At 34.5% G+C, this 21,185-nt stretch overlaps 1 protein-coding gene across 8 annotated transcripts in view; it reads right to left on the reverse strand.

Annotated features, from left to right (window-relative positions):
* Positions 1–21,185, reverse strand: part of FRYL (FRY like transcription coactivator) — a 289,611-nt gene that overhangs the window by 135,812 nt on the left and 132,614 nt on the right. For all 8 annotated transcript variants that reach the window (XM_037829764.1, XM_037829770.1, XM_037829766.1 and 5 more), the window contains 6 exons: positions 14,402–14,541; positions 13,302–13,398; positions 4,861–4,940; positions 4,401–4,481; positions 1,677–1,845; positions 1,267–1,359 (listed from right to left, as the gene is read on the reverse strand). In XM_037829764.1, the coding sequence (XP_037685692.1) occupies positions 1,267–1,359; positions 1,677–1,845; positions 4,401–4,481; positions 4,861–4,940; positions 13,302–13,398; positions 14,402–14,541 (660 nt within the window). The remainder of the gene's footprint in view (positions 1–1,266; positions 1,360–1,676; positions 1,846–4,400; positions 4,482–4,860; positions 4,941–13,301; positions 13,399–14,401; positions 14,542–21,185) is intronic.

Below are 21,185 nucleotides of genomic sequence, written 5' to 3' on the forward strand. Positions count from 1 at the left end.
TCAACATTGTTTTCACACTTACTAATACAATATCCATTCTTCAGTCCATGGATCAAGAAGTAATTTTGACTTTCAAGTCTTATGATTTAAGAAACACATTTTGCAAGGTTATGGCTGCCATAGTTAGTGATTTCTCTAATGGCTCAGTGCAAAGTCAACTGAAAACCTTCTGGAAAGGATTCACCATTCTAGAAACCATGAAGAATATTTGTGATTCATGAGAGGAGGTCAAAATATCCAATTAACAGGAGATAGGAAGAAACTGATTCCAACCCTCATGGATTACTTTGAGGGGTTCAAGACTTCAGTGGAGGAATTAACTGCAGATATGGCAGAAATAGCAAGAGAACTAGAATCAGAAGTAGAGCCTGAAGATGTGACCGAATTGCTACAATCTCATGATAAAACTTTAATAGATGAAGAGTTGCTTCTTATGGATGAGCAAAGAAGGTGGTTTCTTGAGATGGAATCACTCCTGGTGAAAATGCTGTGAACATCATTGAAATGACAACAAAGTATTTAGAATACTGCATAAACTTAGTTGGTAAAGTAGCGACCGAGTTTGAGAGGACTGACTCCAATTTTTAAAGAAGTTCTGCTGTGGGTAATACACTATCAAATGACATCACATAAATCTTTCAAGAAAGGGAGATTCAATCAATGCAACCAGCTTCATTGTTGTCTTATTTTAAGAAATTGCCATGGCCTCCCCAACCTTCAGCAACCACCACCCTGATCAGTCAGCAGCCACCAACATCGAGGCATGACCCCTCCACCGGCAAAAAGATTATGACTCACTGAAGGCTCAGATGATGATTAGCACTTTTTTTTAACCAATAAAATATTTTTAAATTAAGGTATGCACACTGTTTTTCTAGACATAATGTTTTTGCACAAGTAAGAGAATACAGGATAGTGTAAACATAACTTTTACATGCACTGGGTAACCAAACAATTTGTGTGACTTGCTTTATTGCAACATTCGCTTTATTGCGGTGGTCTGCTACCAAACCTGCAATATTTACAAGGTATCCCTGTATGTTATACTGAGCTACCAGAGGTATCCAATACTTCTGGGTTGTAAGTACTTTGCCTCCTAACATTCCCCAGATCTTAAGGACCTGCGGTTGTTCTTTTATTTTAAACAACTGATGGACTGGAGTTCATTCTGCTATTACTTTCAAAATTTCCACGTAATTCAATGTGTATGTGGCAACTTCCTCAACAAAAAAGTATTTTTAAATGTAAAAATAAAAATATACTTACAGCAGCTACAGGGATAAGAATCTCCACAAATAAACCAGCAAGTGCATGTTTTATATCTTTATCCTTTACTTCTAGGAAATATTGAGCACATTCCTTTAGGGGGAAAAGCATATTAGATTAATAAAAGAAGACAGATTAAGGAATTTGTAATATCACAATAATTGTGTAAACATTCTGCTCCTTTACCAAAACACTAAGGTTAAAATACCCTCAAATTAAAAATAAAAAGTTAATTTATACTCATGACAATTTAATACTTAGAATTTCTAGAGAAATTTATAATGATGTTATTAATTTACGTAATTTTCTTTTAAAGAGAATACATATGTATTTCTTTTATAGAGTCATGAAGAGCAAGAATAACCACTGTTATGCTAAGTCTAAGTACTGAAATTGACAAGGTGTATCACCTGCATAAACTGGAATGACGCCTCAAATTCTTCTACAGGATACATTTTCACTCGGAAAAATTTCATTCCCATTATTAAACTGATGACACTCTGTACCACATGTGGGCTTTGTTCCTTTTGTCGCAGTTCTTTTAATTCTGTCACAAACTTCTTCCTTACAGCCTGAAACCTTCAATATATATGGATACATAATTTGATTTCAATTAAAAACATAATTTCCTACATGACATTTAAGGTTGAAATCATAAGGTGTTTCACCTAAACATCATCTCCTTTCTAGACTCTCAACAAAATTGCAAGAAAAGCATACAGAAGAAAATTATTTGTTATTCAAAAGTTGCTATTTGTCTATTTTAAAATTAGAAATTCCTTGAGAAATAGGATTTCCTTATTCTTAAAATATCATCAATATAGCATCATCTTCATTTAATAACTAATCATAATCGTAATAACAATAATATCCCACTCATAACCCATTCATTGAACTTCAATAAGTCAGGGGGTGTCAAATTTCCTTTTCATAAAGTATGCAACTTAATTTATGTGGACCCAGCTTGGAGGCTACAAATTTTTCAATGAGATAAACCAACCAACTGATAGGTTCTAATTATCACTTAAAATTAATATCTCATTACACTGTAGGAAAAAAAAAAAGAGGAATGTCACTTTTCTCACATGTGAGTAAGAAATGGAAATATGAGCTCATTTTATGTGTGGGTGAAAAAAACCTCAATATTGCTCTATGTAATATTCTCTACAACTAGACTAGGGAGGCTGAGCATCTTTTCATATGCTTATTGGCCATTTGAACTAACAATCCTTACCATTCTAGAATTAATTGGCCTTAGTCATGATTTGAATGCCCACAATTGCTAAGGTCAGCAAATCCAGAAAATTTTTCTTTCCTTGCATTTGAAAACGATGCTAATAGTTTACTAACCAATACCGCGTGATTTTTCCCTCTTAATATTATGAAACAACTAAAGTATTTACTGTTAATGTTACTTGGGGAAACCAGGTGTTGAAAGTTAAAATAACCTCAAATGAAGCATACTTTCTGATATACACTGACTATAGTGAGGAAAAAGAAAATTACATATTAACAAAATAGGATAAGAACTACTAAACTTATCTATTTCCATTTGAAGCCTGGAGAATACCATTGTATTTTGCATGCAAGTATTATTTAGCACTTATAAAGAAAATCCTTATAAAGTGCATAAATATCTTCCCACTGCAATAATATTAGAATCCAAGGGTTTTTTTCCTTTATTAAATTTCTCATAAAATTATTAACCACTGCAATCTAAAACATTGCATAGAAAATATTTTATTACACCTCCCAGCCTTTCTACATCTTCCGTTCCTTATCCTGTCCCACCTCATCCAACTACCTGCCCTCTCAAAAGATGGTACAATCAGCCTAAGCCAAAGTGCATTCTTCTGCAATTCCCCCATGCTCATTTTATGTGTGGGTGGAAAACACCTCAATATTGTTCTATGCAGTATTTCTCTTACAACTAGACCAGGGAGGATGACCATCTTTTCACACACTTATTGGCCATTTGAACTAAGGATCCTTACCATTCTAGAATTAATTGGACTTAGTCATGATGTGGCGTTTTACCAGATTCAATTTACTAATGTTTTATTTAGAAGATCTGTATCTATATTCCTGAGACAATTTATTTTTCATAAAATAAAAATATGAAGAATGACTGTGCCATAAAAGTAAATATATAATTGTTCATATCTATGTTTTTGCATTTATATTCCTGAGATAGGGATTATTGATTAACTATAAATGGGATATCAAGGTACTATTGCCTATGTCAAAATCATTTAAAATACTCAAACTATGTTCTTAGTTCTATAACATTGGTTATACTATATTAAATAAAATATATCCCTAAATATTAAAATGCTAATTGTAAAACATTAACAACAATTTTGCTTGCACTCCTGAAATTTAGTAAGATTGTTAAATAATGATTTCAGGGCCAAAGACTCTTTTAAAAGCATTTAAGAGAATCTTAATTGATACTTTATTTCCTTACAAATTTCCCAGTGGCAACAAAGGAAATTACAAATCATCAGTAGTCTTTAGGGCAACCACAAGATGCTTATACAAATAGTTTTCATTGTTTACTATAATGACGTTTCAATACAACTCAACAAATGTAAGTCCTAATGAATAACATTATTTACGGAGTTATCTAGTATCTTTTATCTTTCCTTTTGGTATCTCTTCCACATATTCCATAAAATCATAATACTAAAATGATGTTTAGTATTAAAACAAGACAATTAGGAAACACTGTCTGCTATCTTAGAAATAAAAAGCACTCAACTGAAAAGTAATAAAAATAATTATGGCTTCTGTAAAGACTTCTAAATGAATGCTCTTAAGAAACACTTCTCATAGAATTATTTAAAATAGGGAATAAAATAGTATCCTAATTGTTCTTCGCAATTTCTGAATTCCTAGATTCAAACATTTATGAAAACTCCAAATAAATGAAAATAAGTTGTAAAACTGACAATTGCGCATTAATGAAAGCATCTAAGGAATGGAGCAGCTAAGTAATAAAAGATGGGAGTAGGCCTTATGATAATTATCTGACAAAGATGGTAATCTAAAACTATCAGTATCAATTATGTTAGTTAATAATGAAGAATTCTAAAACACAAAGCAAATCAAAATCAGCAATTCATAAAACTTACTTTGATTGGGCAAGAACCCCTATCACCTCTGCATATAAATCTGCAATAATATGCACATTCCCAGTGTTGGTTCCTGAATATCTAAAATAATAAGAAAACAAATGTACTATTTCATTAAATTTTTATGCGAATTCTTTTTAAATAAATTTGAAAATTCCTTAATAGAATGTTATATAAATTTCTTTGACTACTCATTTATAGGATAAAACCATACAAATTTTCTTCTATCTTGAGATTTTTATTTGCCATGAAATTTAGCCTTCTTATTCTTATAAATCCAACGATGGTTTTAAGTATTATTTTTACAAAATCTTTCCTGTAAGTGTGTGGATTCATAAGAAATGAGAAGGTAATTGCTTTGACACTAAAAGCAAATGGTCTATAAAAATTCAAATTGTATTTAGACAGTCAAAACCTGGATTGTGGAGAAAAGCAACAAACTCATTAGTATTTTACTTACCCTTCCTTATGTTTAAAGTGCTTAAAAGCTAAGTTTAGAACTTCATGAACTAAGGGATCGGGCACAGGATGAACAGGAATCTAGAATTGTAAAAAGTATCAAATAAGTAAGAGTTAAGTAAATTGTAAGTCTTCTATGAATATTTTCATCATTTCAACTTGTTGAAGCAATAATTTAAATTTTCATTAAGTCGTCTATTACTAATCTGCCAATCTTCCCTTTTTCTACGAATCTCGTTATTGTCTCTAAGAATTTACTCATCTAATTTAACAAGCTCTAAATTTAAGAATATTAGCTTTGTAATCACAAATCATGAAACTATGGACTATGCAGAGGGAAAAGTAGTTGTTACTGCTATGTTTACTGTGTTTATTACTTCAGAAAACCAAAAGGACATTCATTTATTCCTCTCTGCAACACCTATATGAAATCTGCCTTTGTACTCAGTCAGCCCTACTCTCCATCTAGCCTGGATTTCTATCACAAACTGTGGCCAAAAGAAACAACCTCTTTTCCAACAATTTTAAGCTATTTATAGCTTTATTATTATAATTTTGTCATTTTAAAAAAGTCCTTGTTTTATTCTTTAAAAAAAAAAAAGCTAGTTCCTAATAAGTCTAAATATTTAAACCAGAAAGTAAAATCCTTGGCCCTCTTCCCATATACAATTACTATTAACAACTTGTTGTATATCCTTCCAGCCTTCTAAACACACACATACACACACACACACACACACACAAACACACGCCCATCTGCACACTTTATTTTACTTAAATGTTTACTTTACAGAGTGACACAGCCATCCATGTCAATACTTAAAGAGTTCCTCCTTATACTTTTTAACAGCCAATGATGCTTAGTATGTATATATTATAACTTATTTAATGAGCCCCATATTAATGGAAATTTCATTCCAGATTTTCAATATTCAAACAGTGCTACAATAAATATCTGTGCATCTAACATTATATACTTCTATAGTTCACTGGGAAAGAGTCCAAAAAGAGGAACTGTTGAGTCAGAGTATAAAAGTACCTCTGATATATATTCTATATCTGTGTGTGTCTGTTTTTGACCTCTCTATTCTGCTCAATCTGTATACCTCTATAAATATCACACAGTCTTAATTATTAGAACTCAGTAAGTCCTGATATTACTCCTTATTTTTCTTCAGCGATATCTTGGCTATTCTTGGCCAATTATTCTTTTACAGTCAATTTTGAGTCATCTTTTCAAGTTCCACAAAAACTATTAGGATTTTTATTGGAATAGGATTGAATCCATAGGTCAGTTTAGGGATAAAGGTATTCTTATACACTTATATGGAATATCTTTGTACTTCTTTAAATGCTTTCAATAAAGTTGTATAATTTTCTGTTTATGTTCCTTGTTAAACTTATTCCAAGCAAATAAACATATTAAAAGACAGCTTCATTAATAATGAGAATGAAACGAACACATGATAAATCATTTTATACCTATTTTATAAACAAACTCATAAGATAGCATTTTATACCTACACAGTGGTTAAAAAATAAGTTTGACAACATCAAATAGAAAGGAAAATGTATTTGAGTGAGGTTTCTTACACTTTGCTGGTGGGAATGTGAAGCCAACCTACAGCAATTACACTCTTAACTATATATAGCCAAGAGAAACTTTTTACATGTCAACCACAGGAATTTTCTCCTGATGTCCAAAAAGGAAAAATAGAAACAGCCCAAATGTCTATCATATGAGACTGGCTAAATTTTGATATATTGAGGCAATGGAATATCTTAATATTCTAGGAAAATAATGACCTACAGCTAAACACTTCATGGATTATTCATAGTAACACAAGGTTGACTGAAAACAATAGTCCCAGAAGACAACAAATATTATGATACCATTTTTAGAAAGTTCAAAAACAAGAAAAATTTCATATATCATTTAAACATACATTAAAAATTTTTTTAAACAGTTAAGGAATAATTAACATAAAAACCACTATAATGGTAAGGGGAGTCAGAAAAGTGAACTATGAGAGATTCACATAATTAGGTTTAAATCTTATGTGATTTTTTCAGATGAGGTGATGTGCTCAAGGTAGCCATTTCATTGTTAACAAACATATACATAGATGGCCGTGCCGTGATCAACAATCATGATTTATCCAATTCTGTAGACATGGGATCCAATTCTAAAAAAAAAAGAAGTCCACATTTGCTTTAAAAATTTAATAATATAAATTACAAGAACATCTCATCAATAGGATGAAATTGTAATAGAGATGTTAAATAGAACCAAGAAAGCTACAAACTAGACCAGAAAAATATGGTAGAGAATTTTAATTACTTAAATGGTCAGAATGGCTCACGAGGATTTGACAGAGATTTTTATTAAAAATAAAGTTAATTTATTTTCTAAAAAGGTAGATCAGAAGTCTATAAGGAAGGGGCTGAATTTAGTCCAGAATAATGATCAGGAACTCGTTCAAAATGTGAATATGAGAAAGATATTACATAAGAGTAGCCACAATTAAATTCAATATTATAATGAGAGGAAATAAATCCAAGAAATCCAAAAAATATTCATGCATGCTTAACTCATCTCAGTGGGGAGGTAACTAAATTCCTTTAACAATGAGGAGACACTGGCCCTTTTAAAATACTGTTTCCAAGCAGAGGGAGGCACAAGAACTGACACAATTTTAAAAAGGTTTATGGTGAACCTTTACTTAATGATCAAAGGCCTCCCCTTGGCTAAACGGCTCAGTAATAACTGTTGACCATAGGATCAGAAAAAGTATTCATCTCAGATGTCCTACAAATTGGGACTATCCTAAATACCTGAACCTGGAATCTAATTTGAAAAAAATGGACTATGAGGACATTGTTACACTACCCAAACACAAAATCAAATAGGGGATTAAGTATGGAAGGAGCAGTAACCCTCACCTGTAAAACGTAGATTATAGATAACTATACAAATAAAATGTAGATTACTAGTCCTGAGATAATATAAAATCAGGAGTATTAAAATTGGAGATTGATTCTTATCCTTTCACCCTTTCTACGTTTCTCTAAAATGGGGCCACTGTCTCTCTCTAACTGAGCCATCTCGACAGGTGAACTCGCTGCCCTCCCCCCTACGTGGGACCCGACTCCCAGGGGTGTAAATCTCCCTGGCAACACAGAACATGACTCCCGGGGATGAATGTGGACCCGGCATCGTGGGACTGAGAGTATCTTCTTGACCAAAAAGGGGATGCAAAATGAGATGAAATAGTTTCAGTGGCTGAGAGATTTCAAATGGAGTCGAGAGGTCACTCTGGTAGACATTCTTATGCACTATATAGATAACACCTCTTAGGTTTTAATGTATTGGAATAGCTGGAAGTAAATACCTGAAACTACCAAACTCCAACCCAGCAGTCTGGCTCCTGAAGACAATTATATAATAATGTAGATTACAGGGGGTGACAGTGTGATTGTGAAGACCTTGTGGATCACACCCCCTTTATCTAGTGTATGGATGAGTAGAAAAATGGGGATAAAAACTAAAGGACAAATGGGGTGGGATGGGGGGATGATTTGGGTGTTCTTTTTTCACTTTTATTTTTTATTCTTGTTCTGGTTCTTTCTGATGTAAGGAAAATGTTCAGAGATAGATTGTGGTGATGAACGCATAACTATGTTACCATACTGTGGACAGTGGATTGTATACCATGGATGATTGTATGGTATGTGAATGTATTTCAATAAAACTGAATTTAATAAAAAAATAAACAAATAAAATGGGGCCAGACAAAAATTCTTACTCTCTGGGAATGGACAGGACACCTAAGGAATATAGATATTGAGAGGGCAAGGGTAGGCAGGGAAGTGGCAGGAAACAAGGCCCATTTAGGAAAACAGGGAGGAGATAGGGCCTGATCTTCTAGCTTGATCTTCCTGGATTGGGCCAACATAATAGCACCAATGTAATCAGAAGATTAGTAAAATCACTCTTGTTGTCCCCTTCTAGAAGTCATAGCCAACCATCCAATTATTCCCATAGCTCTATAAAACAGATCAAACTTCTGCCACTAAGTGATGCCAAGTCATAACCAGGACTAGGATCTATTTGGATCAAGTAGCCTGACTCCCAGAACTCCTTGCAGAATTCACAGTGCTAATCACCTAGGCTGGCCCAGACATTTCAATAACCTTGCAATAATGCAACACAGTATTTTACATAATTTTTTTACCTCACTTACTACAGTGCAATGCATTTGGGTATGTGTTAGGCAAGAGATGTGAAACACAAGGTAACATATACCTATAATTGCTTCCAAGTATTCTTTATTTGCTCTGCCATGTCTGAAATCTAACAATGACAGCTAGACAGACCATGGAATCTGGATTAATCTAATCAAATCAAAGCTTCTCTTATAACACTCATAACAGCCTTACAAGGTAGATAGTTATCTCCTATTTTACAGATGAGAGAACTGAAGTTGAAAGGTAGGTAAGTACTTCTCTAGAATATACTGTGTTCCAGTTTCTGATATGTGAAAATGCATTTAATAAATTCAACAAATGAAAGAAAACCTCAGTCTCAGATAGCTAGAGAAGAGAAACAGACAAACAGAAGTTAAAGAAGAAATATAATCTTATCTTTAGTTTTCTGGAAGAAAAATGTGTAAACTATAGAAATTTTATTTAAAGGGTGAATATTACCAGAATGCATAATTCCTAATTAAAGCATAGAGATTCTTGAAATCTTTGTTTCTTCAATTATTTTTTTAGTAGGGAAAAAAAATCCCAAACTGAATTCCGAAAAAAAAAAAAAAAAAAAAAATCCCATTTCAGTTTATAGAGAAGAAATTCTGCTTTCACAGATTAATATTCCCACCTTTATCATGAAAAATGTTTAGATCGTGTCATTGGAGTAATTTTAGAAACAGCTCTAATTCTACTTGGATGTTCAAGAAGAATACATCCAGTAGACTCTCAAGAATATCCAGGTTTTATTCCAAGGCTGCCCCCATCACCACCTCTCAAAATTTAATGATTTCATCACATTGTTGAAATAAACAAAGCCAGATTAATATATGGATATGGGGGAGTCAGTGAGGTTCATTCATTAACCAAATGACCAGCTCTCAAGACAAAGGAGAATAAATTAATTCATACCTCAGCAAAATAACAAATCACCCATGTCATGAACCTTTAAGTCCAGAGGATCTACTTGACAGATATACAAGGTATCAGCACATCCTGATACTTGCACAATCGTACTGATAAAACTAAGCTAAGAGCTTAAAATGGCTCATCACTAGAAGTTTCCCACCCTTCTTGTTTGTTTCAAAGAATTCAGTATAAAAGGAAAACTGTTTCAAACTTTTCTAAATGTTATACTGCTATTTTAAAAACATACTTTTATCATGGATTTTTAAGCCACACAGGTCTTTGGTACTAACACACTCAATTTTGTAGCTGGCCATCCACCCCAGAATTATCCTTCTGCCCTCTTAAAGTCTTTAACTTAAAATTAGTCCTCTATCATCTTGAATTTATTTTTTTTTTCCTACAGTGAATTACACTGTTTAATTTCATCTAATTTACACTAACTCAATTCTTTGTTTAACTTGTGATTGAAATGTTAATTTAACTTTATAAGATACTAGCTATTTCATCTAATTTTGTAACATTAATTTTACCAATAAGAACAATATCATTTTCATTCTTAAAAGCAGGAAACTTGGAGTAGAAAAATGAACTAGCTTTATAATCTTCAGCAAGTCACTACAACTAAGACCATTTCCTCATCTGTAAAATGGAAATGGCAGATAACATTTATTGGGCACTTTCCATGTGCCAGGTATTACTGCATTTAATCCCTGTGATTCTATAAAAATGATACTACTATCATCCCTGCTCTACAGAAGAGGAAGGAGTTAGAGCATAATAACTTGACCAAAGTTACATGGCAAGTAAGTGGTATAGCTGGGATGGTAACACTTCCTGTGCCTCAGGGTATATTTTAAGAATCGATTGATACAAAAGATATGAGTCCTTTATGCATTATGAAGAGTTCCAAACACGAACACATACATTATTGAAGACATAACAGATTATTTGAGAAACAAATAACTTATAATATATTAGGTCAAGGACTAATCCACAGGGAACATCTACTCTTCCTCCAGAGTGAAACAACCATGTATGAATATTTCAATCCTCTAAGGAATGACCATCTCAGCAAAACAAAACAGAATCAAGTTTTAACACGGATATATTTTGTGGGACAAAAGTAAAAGCCCTATTAAAGTGAAGATATATTACATTGATTACTTCTCCTGGATGTACTAAACGCTACGTCATTCTGACATGGAAGAAAATTAGGTTAGTTTGTCATGAGTTTTCAAGAAAGTTCTATTGATTTTTACTTCATTTTCTGTAGTTTTATTAGTTTTAGAGAAGCTTTTAAAAAGGCTTGCCTTTTACTGAGGGGGGAAAACCCTACACAGAATTTTAGATAAGTAAAGTGTATCTATGTTCCTCATGACATATTTCCTGTTCTGATGGGTAAAACTGTTTATGTATGAACCAAGGTATGAGAATAATGGTGAAAGAGAGCAAAGGGTAAGTAGAAAGGGTATTCTAGATTGGAACAATAATGGTGACAGAACCAAAATCAGAAAATCACCTATTAGAGCCACTGTATTTTGTTTTTCATACTGATTCCATGTGACTCATGGGTCCGAAAGAATTTTATACACTTGAAAAATGATACCACTGAGAAGGAGTTCTTAAGTTTATAGGTCATCGGATTATTTTTAAGAAAGAGGAAAAAGGAGAAAATACATATTTCCACATGGTTGTCTATGTCTGTGCAACAAAGTTCGGAAGCAAGGGCAATCTGGGGCAACTTTTAGATGAGAAGAGAAGCTGACTGCTAGTGAAAGGATATAGCGAGCAACAAAGCAGAGAAGGAAAGGCACAATGGAGCCAGATCACAGAGGACCCTGAGTGTCACCATAGGGAGCTTGCAATGTCTCCTGCTGGAAAAAAGAGATCCTGCACTATTTAACTAAGGAAAGAGGTTCAAACAGGTCACCAAACACTCAAATGACCTAGATTTAGTGCACAAGAGACACTAGGATCAACCACAATAGCCACAAAGTACATTCATAGTCTACGGCCATTTCTGGTCCTCAGATCCTCCTATGCCTTGTTACTTTTACCTTAGGGTCTTAAGATCCCAGAAATCACATCTGACTTGTTAGCACAACTCCCAGAGGAAATTTCTTTCCCACAGCTACTAAAAAAACATTTATGAAAGGTATACAAGTTTAACTGACTTTAGCTGGGATTAACTCATTTATCTATTATACATATTTGAAATTATCTTTATTTGCAGATTTAAGAGTATCAAATAAATGTCTTTTCACACACACAGTAAAAGGAGAATGCAGAGCATGAATGATTACTTAATTCAAACCTTTTTATATAAGCTATGCCAAAAACTGAACTATTGATTAACTTGTGTATCTTACATTTGTTGTTTATTTCCACATATTCCACTTCTATATGACAAAAAAACAAACCTCTGTGCAAAATATTTCATATGAAAACTATGTTTTCAGTTTTTTTATTTAGGTTCCCCAACTTTTTCAAAATGATACAATATGCATATGTGGAAATAAATGGATCATCCTTGAATGACGATGAGTATATATTTTTTAAAGTTATATATACAAACAAATTGCTAACTTTTTAAAGTAATATATACAAACAAACAAAAAAAGCTTTTAAAATCTGTACAGGTATGTGTATGTATAATTTTACTGACTTTCAACAGTATAGATTTACCAGATGATACCTGACACAATATTATATATTCATGTCTTTACTGTCTGTTCCACTAGGATGTAAGCTCACGAGTGTAGTGCCTACAACAATGCCAGTGCACAAGAGGCATTCAAATGCTCACTGAATAAATAAACAAAAAATTTATTATCTTGAAGTATTTTCACTTGCCAGAAAACCATTTGCACTGAGAATACACTATCTCACCCTTTTCAAATCACCCCATTCCTCAACTACAACTCCACAATTACTACATGTTGGAAAGCAGGCTTCAGGCCTGAGGAAGAGAAATTCTTCTCAGAGAAAGTTACAAAGGGATTGAAGTAGGTGAAAGACAGGCAGACTATGTTTGAAGCTACAAGCCGATATTTAACTCAATGTCTATTCAGCTCATTTTTGCTAACAAGATGTCCTAAAGAGTAGCAAGTAACAGCTCAGAGCACGAAAGCTGCAGGTAACAAAGATTGCAGTTAAAAATTACAGGAATTTGGTGTATGTGGCTCAGAATTTTAGACGTAACATCTAAATAAGGTAATTGAAATATGTAGGCATAATGAGCAAAGAGTAAGAGATACAGACTTCGCAAAAATAAGAGCTTACCTGCTTTAGAACTTCAACTAAAACTAAACAAAAAATGAAATCGACTGCTAAGTCCCTCCTTTCAAGAAGGTAATCTCTTTCACGTTGCTGTTCATCACTGAAACAAGAACCCAAAGTTAGTATTGCCATAAGAGTACAGTATCAATTTTTGAATAGCTATTGGTTAGTAGGTTCGAGTTATTTACTGAGTTCCTAATATTTATGGTTTGCTATAGAAATTGTTAATATTTTCCTAATTGCTAATAAATTTTGTAATAATCCAATGTATATATTGTACGTTATCACGTTCTTTCTGTTTGCATACATTGGGTGTTCATACACACATTTCACTGATCTGTCAGGAATTAAACCTAGTCTGAAAGAACTAGTAAGCAGAAGAAACATATTTTAAACTTTGTTTAGAAAATGTAACATTGCTGCATATTTCGTTAGTATTCTCTCTCCTTTATTTTTTTGTAATCAAGAACTAAAACAAAGGTATGGACTTTTCTACCTGGAAAATACAGTGCCAGGCTAAGTTTCTTGCAAATCTAAGTTGAAAAATCACAAGTGGCATCTAACTGAAGTCCAATACCAACACATGGGACAACCACCTGAACACAACAGATGTCAAGTAAGGCCAAGAGAGCACTGGGAAATCTGAAGGAGGAGACGACAAGTTCTGAAATTTGAGCACCAAGAAGTGGTCATGGTGTTATAACACAGAGTTCTGGTAGTCCTTCTGTATCGTGAGGACTTATCTCCCTTCACAATCTTCACATTCAGGACTTTCTTCTGTGAGTTTTTTCTTTACCTCTTCTATGGTTGTTAAGGCTCCTCTCTGGGATACTGAAGTGGTACTCCTGACAATGGTTTCCGAATGACTAGTCCCAGGGATGAGTGCAGTTAAGGCTGTATTTAGTTCATCAGGTACCTCCCCATGATTTACAATGCAAATATGAACTACCCTTCCCCCTCACCACCTGTGACCTCATCACAGAAGTAATCCATGTTTTTTTGCCTAGAAACAAAACAGTAACAATCTTCAGTTGATAACACTATCACTTCCTTCATTGGAAATGACTCGATTCCAGGTAGAAGATGAGAAATAAGTCACTTACCCCTTAGATTTTGTGCTAGATCGAGGTCTATACTCATAAGATTCATCTTCAGTTCCATTCTGGCGTCTGTACCAGTCAAATAGGGTGCGGAGTAAGGAAGGGAGACAGTGCTCAGCTACTGAGCTCATAGAGCTTATCAACTGAAAACACAAGACAATACTGCTCACCAGAAGATAAAATACAGCATCAAAGGTACCTTTAAAGCAATCATTTGGAGATAAATAAATATTGCAAGTAAAATACAAGAATTGTGTTTAAAATAAAAATAAGGGTCAGACTTAGCTGACTAATAAAGTCAAGTCAGTTAGTTTCACCACTACTAAGCTTCATCTTGAGGACCCCAAGAAAAAATTTCTCACTTCACAAAAAATTTCTGTATCTGACTCAACTCATTGCTCATAAAATTAGTATTCTAAAAAAAAACATATAGTCAAACATGTTGCACTTCGTTTTCCTAAATGTAAAATCTATGAGTTACAGAGATATTCAAGGTCTGTTTCCACTCCGTGTTTATACAGTCAGTTAATGGAGATAAATTGATAACCTATAGGAATCAAACATTTAATTTTCCTGCTGTTTCATATTCTCCATATAATATGAACTGCACTTCATCCAGGAAATTAGAAAAGAATGAAACTTTATTTGATTGTGTACTATTTTCTTACTTTTTCCTTACCTCTACCCTCATTTAATCATCCTTTTATTATAAATTACCATAATTTGATGTAAATACTTTCCAACATAAGAAATTAAAGTAAAAACAAGGCTCTAATTTTATTTTAACCAAGTTTTTTAAAAAATCTAAGTTTTAACAATGAACAGTATCACTCAAAGGAAATCCCCTTTAATATCTAAAGAAAGAACAATAAAACTCCATCTGTTATTGCAGATATATAGTAAAATGATTTAAATCACACATAGCCTTTTACTCCAGAAAGAAATCAAACTATGAGGCATGATCATACACAGTTTTTATTAATCATTTACATAAAATGATAATGCAATGGAAATTATCCTTAAAAAGTTTTTATCAGATTTAAAATCATGATTAGACACTCATTAGTAAAATGAGAGTCTAATCTAAATATTCTTTGTAGTGGAATAAGATTTGAAAGGCATTATAAGGTGATCTTATTATTTTATTAACAGACAACTTATCCTCTGGTTTCTGGTTTGATCTTAGACCAGTGACTATTTACAAGTGTATCCATTTGAATCACCTGGGGAGCTTTTATAAACTACAGGTGCCAAAGCACCACTCTTGGAGATTCTGATTCAGCACACCTGGAGGAGGATCAGGAGCACAGGATTTGTGATAAAGTCTCCACCAGGTGATTCTATTCAATTTTTCACTAATCAATTAGACTAATATGAACATCAACTTATATTTCTTAGATACATAATAATAAGAGAAGTGGCTCAGGAGTAATAGATGGCAAGAGAAAGCTAAGTGGATTATTGATTTGTGTAAACAATCAACATTTAACTATATTAAAATAACTTGATCAAATGTAATTACAATAAAATGACAAAATCAGACATTTACTCTTAGCACAACAGAAAAACTGACACACTGGCATTCTATATACAGGTTCTGATAGACTCATCAGAGAAAAATTAATATTAAAAGGTAAAATATTTAAAAATTGTAATAATGGATACACAAAGAAAGACTGAAGGATGTAATTGGAAACTTTCTGAGAAAAATTTCAAAGGACTCTATGAAGAGATTAAACAGAGAAAAGTAAAACTTTTCAAAATACTAAATGATCCGAAATCAATAAAGGTCAGAGCTCATTCTATCACCTGTTAAAAAATAAAACTACTGAAAAACAACTGTTCGGAGGCTCTGGAGGCCAGAAGAACGCTATCTGCCAACCAAGGAAAGAGAGAAGGGAGAGAATGACAACCTGCAATGAAGAGCTGCAAGTAAACCTCACCACACTGCAGAGGCTGGTGCCCATCCCCCAATTCTCACACAGACCGCCCCAGGATCCTGCTCCTGACTGGAACTTTAAGTCCTCTTCCCCAAGAACAAAGTATGGGGGGAGGGGGTAACACATTCAGCTGAGCATCAATTGCAGCTTTTGATTATCAAATTTTGAATAACAGGTCCCAGCTCTATGGGCAGTTACAGTTTCAAGGAGCCCAGAAGAAAAGCAGCCAGCAGCATCAGTTTCAACCACACCCCTGAAAGGAGTGGAAGCAGGAGTGGGGTAATTAGTCACAGTGCCTTCTTAGGGCTACAGGGAACAGTTCGCAGAAGAATGCCATCTGCTGGGTAGGCCAGGAAGGCTCAGATTCTGCGAGCTGACAAAGAGAAGTTTAGTGTCCTTCCAGGTCTCCTCCCCAGGACACTTTAGAACCAATCCATGACGCCCTTGTGGGTCCCACACCCTGTTTTGACGGGGAAATACTAGCTTGAGACAGTTTTCTCCAGAGAGACCTTCCTGCCAGAATTTGCACTCTAGGTAATAGCAGCTAGAAACAACTAAAGGAGACTTGAAAAACTATACAGGCAAATCAAAAACAAATAGGACGGGTCAACATTCCCAAAGAAGGAACAGGGGAAAGGAAGCTTTTTACTGGGGTGGAACAATTGCACAAATAGTGTGGTCTCAAAAAATAGTACCACATTCCTAAGGCAAGAATCAGATGAGTAAGAGTCAAAAAGTCTGATCAGCTAAACACAAGCTATTCTAAAGGTCTACAATAAGTTGAACCAAGTGACAAAGAACTAATTTAGCACAAAACCAATCAACAAGAAAACCCTAGGCAAGAGAGAAAAACTGACCTCCTGAGGATAATGAGATTCATAAACACCAGCAAAGAAATTACAAGCCATTCTCAGAAACACGAAGATATGGACCAAAGGGGCAAATTAAAACTTCAGAGGAGACACAGAATTTGGAACTAATCAAAAACGTTCAAATAAAAGACATAGAGAAGAGATTAAAAATACACTAGAGGCACACAACAGCACATCTGAACAGGCAGAAGAAAGAATGACCAAACTAGAATACAGGATAATTGAAATCTTACAGACAGAACAGATAAAGAACAGAAAAAATTGATAAGGATCTCAAGGATTTGAATGACAGCATGAAGTACACAAACATTGCACCATGGTTATCCCAGAATTAGAACAGAAGGGAAAAGAGCCAGAAAGAATATTTGAGGAAATACTGGATGAAAACCTCCCAACTCTTATGAAAGTCAAAAATATACACAGCCAAGAAACACAACATCGCTCCAAACACAATAAATCTGAATAGACCTAATCCAAGGCACATACTAATCAGACTGTCAACTGCCAAGATAGAGAGAATTCTGAAAGCAGAGAGAGAAGTGATCTATCACATAAAGGGACTCTCAATAAGACTAAGTTCTGATTTCTCATCAGAAACCATGGAGCGAGAAAGCAGTGGTATGATGTATTTAACATACTGAAACTGAAAAACTGCAAACCAAAAATTCTTTATCTCATAAAACTGTCATTCAAAGATGAGGGAAAGTTTAAAATATTCACAAACAGAAGATGAAAGAGTTTGTTAACAAGAGTCCTGCCCTACAAGAAATATTAAAAGGAGTTCTGCAGGCTGAAAAGAAAAGACAGGAGAGACACGCTTGGAGGAGAGAGTAGAAATGAAGATTATCAGTAAAGGTAACAAAAAGGATAAAAAGAGACAAAAACAAGATATAACATATAAAAGCCAAAGGATAAAATGGTTAGAGAAAGTACTGCCTTCCCAGTAATAACACTGAAAGTTAATGGATTAAACTCCCCAATCAAAAGACACACAATGGTAAAATGGATTTAAAAATCCATCAATATGCTGTCTACAAGAGACTCACCTTGGACCCAAGGACACAAGTAGGTTGAAAGAGAAAGGCTGGAAAAAGATATGCCATGCAAATGATAACCAAAAAAGATATTAGCGATACTAATATAAGACTAAAGAGACTTTAAATGAAAAAATGTTAAAGACAAAGACGTTATATATTAATAAAAGGGGTAATCCACCTGGAAGAAATAACGATCATAAATATTTATGCACCTAACCAGTGTGCCCCAAAATACATGAGACAAACACTGGCATATTTAAAGTGAGAAATAGAGGCCCACACAAGATAATTGGAAACTTCAATACACAACTCTCATCAATACATACAACATCTAGACAGGATCAAAAAGGAAATAGAGAACTTGAATAATAGGATAAATGAAAGACTACTTGTTGGGTCACAAAATCAGTCTCAATAAATTTTTTTTTTTTTAAAGTCTTCATTTTATTGAGATATATTCACATACCATGTAGTCATACAAAACAAATTATACATTCGATTCTTCACAGTACCATTATTACATAGTTGTACATTCATCACCTAAATCAATCCCTGACACCTTCATTAGCACACACAAAAAAATAACAAGAATAATAATTAAAGTAAAAAAGAGCAATTGAAGTAAAAAAGAACAATGGGTGCCTTTGCCTGTTTGTTTGTTTGTTTCCTTCCCCTATTTTTCTACTCATCCATCCATAAACTAGACAAAGTGGAGTGTGGTCCTTATGGCTTTCCCAAACCCACTGTCACCCCTCATAAGCTACATTTTTATACAATTGTCTTTGAGATTCATGGGTTCTGGGTTGTAGTCTGATAGTTTCAGGTATCCACCACCAGCTACCCAATTCTTTAGAACCTAAAAAGGGTTGTATAAATTGAGCGTAAGAGTGCCCACCAGAGTGACCTCTCGGCTCCTTTTGAAATCTCTCTGCCACAGAAGCTTATTTCATTTCCTTTCACATCCCCCTTTTCGTCAAGAAGATGTTCTCCGTCCCACGATGCCGGGTCTACATTCCTCCCCGGAGTCATATTCCACGTTGCCAGGGAGATTCACTCCCCTGGGTGTCTGATCCCACGTAGGGGGGAGGGCAGTGATTTCACCTTTCAAGTTAGCATAGCTAGAGAGACAGGGCCACATCTGAGCAACAAAGAGGCATTCGGGAGGAGGCTCTTAGGCACAATTACATGGAGGCCTAGCCTCTCCTTTACAGAAACCGTCTTCCAAAGGGTAAAACCTATGGTACAGGGCGCAACCCATCAAACCACCAGTCCCCTATGTCTGCGGTCATGTTAGCAACCATCGAGGTGGGGTAGGCCAATACGCGTGCATTCTCCACAGGCTCCTCAAGGGGGCACTACATATTTTTTTCATTTTTTTTTTTAACTTTTTTTTCCTTTTTAAATCAACTGTATGAAAAAAAAAACCATACAATAAAAGAACATTTCAAAGAGACTATAACAAGGGAGTAAGAAAAAGAGAACTAACCTAAGATAACTGCTTTACTTCCAACATGTTCCTACTTTACCCCAAGAAAGTTACCTAATAAAGCAACATTTCTGTGAACTTCTTCCTCCTATATCCATCAGAAATTAACAGACCATACTCATTCCTGGGCATCCCCAGAACACTAACAGAACATCCCCAGAACTTATCTGTTCTTCTTGGATTATTGTTCCCCCTTCCTTAATTGCTCTCTATTGCTAGTTCCCCTACATTCTACATTATAAACCATTTGTTTTACATTTTTCAAAGTTCACATTAGTGGTAGCATATAATATTTCTCTTTTTCTGCCTGGCTTATTTCACTCAGCATTATGTCTTCAAGGTTCATCCATGTTGTCATATGTTTCACGAGATCATTCCTTCTTACTGCCGTGTAGTACTCCATCGTGTGTATATACCACATTTTATTTATCCATTCATCTGTTGAAGGACATTTGGGTTGTTTCCATCTCTTGGCAATTGTGAATAATGCTGCTATGAACATCGGCGTGCAGATATCTGTTCGTGTCACTGCTTTCCGATCTTCCGGGTATATACCGAGAAGTGCAATCGCTGGATCGAATGGTAACTCTATACCTAGTTTTCTAAGGAACTGCCAGACTGACTTCCAGAGTGGCTGAACCATTATACAGTCCCACCAACAATGAATAAGACTTCCAATTTCTCCACATCCCCTCCAGCATTCGTAGTTTCCTGTTTGTTTAATGTCAGCCACTCTAATGGGTGTGAGATGGTATCTCACTGTGGTCTTAATTTGCATCTCTCTAATAGCTTGTGAAGCTGAACATTTTTTCATGTGTTTCTTGGCCATTTGTATTTCCTCTTCAGAGAACTGTCTTTTCATATCTTTTGCCCATTTTATAATTGGGCTGTCTGTACTATTGTCATTGAGTTGTAGGATTTCTTTATATATGCAAGATATCAGTCTTTTGTCAGATACATGGTTTCCAAAAATGTTTTCCCATTGAGTCAGCTGCCTCTTTACCTTTTTGAGAAATTCCTTTGAGGTGCAGAAACTTCTAAGATTCAGGAGTTTCCATTTATCTATTTTTTCTTTTCTTGCTTGTGCTTTGCGTATAAAGTCTAGGAAGTGGCTGCCTAATACAACGTCTTGAAGATGTTTTCCTACATTATCTTCTAGGAGTTTTATGGTACTTTCTTTTATATTGAGATCTTTCGTCCATTTTGAGTTAATTTTTGTGTAGTGGATGAGGTAGGGGTCCTCTTTCATTCTTTTGGATATGGATATCCAACTCTCCCAGCCTCATTTGTTGAAAAGACCTTTATGACCCAGTTCAATGACTTCGGGGGCCTTATCAAAGATCAGTCAGCCATAGATCTGGGGTCTATCTCCGAATTCTCAATTCGATTCCATTGATCTATATGTCTATCTTTGTGCCAGTACCATGCTGTTTTGACAACTGTGGCTTTATA

This window comes from Choloepus didactylus, chromosome 3 (assembly GCF_015220235.1).
Source record: "Choloepus didactylus isolate mChoDid1 chromosome 3, mChoDid1.pri, whole genome shotgun sequence".
Lineage (NCBI taxonomy): Eukaryota > Metazoa > Chordata > Mammalia > Pilosa > Megalonychidae > Choloepus > Choloepus didactylus.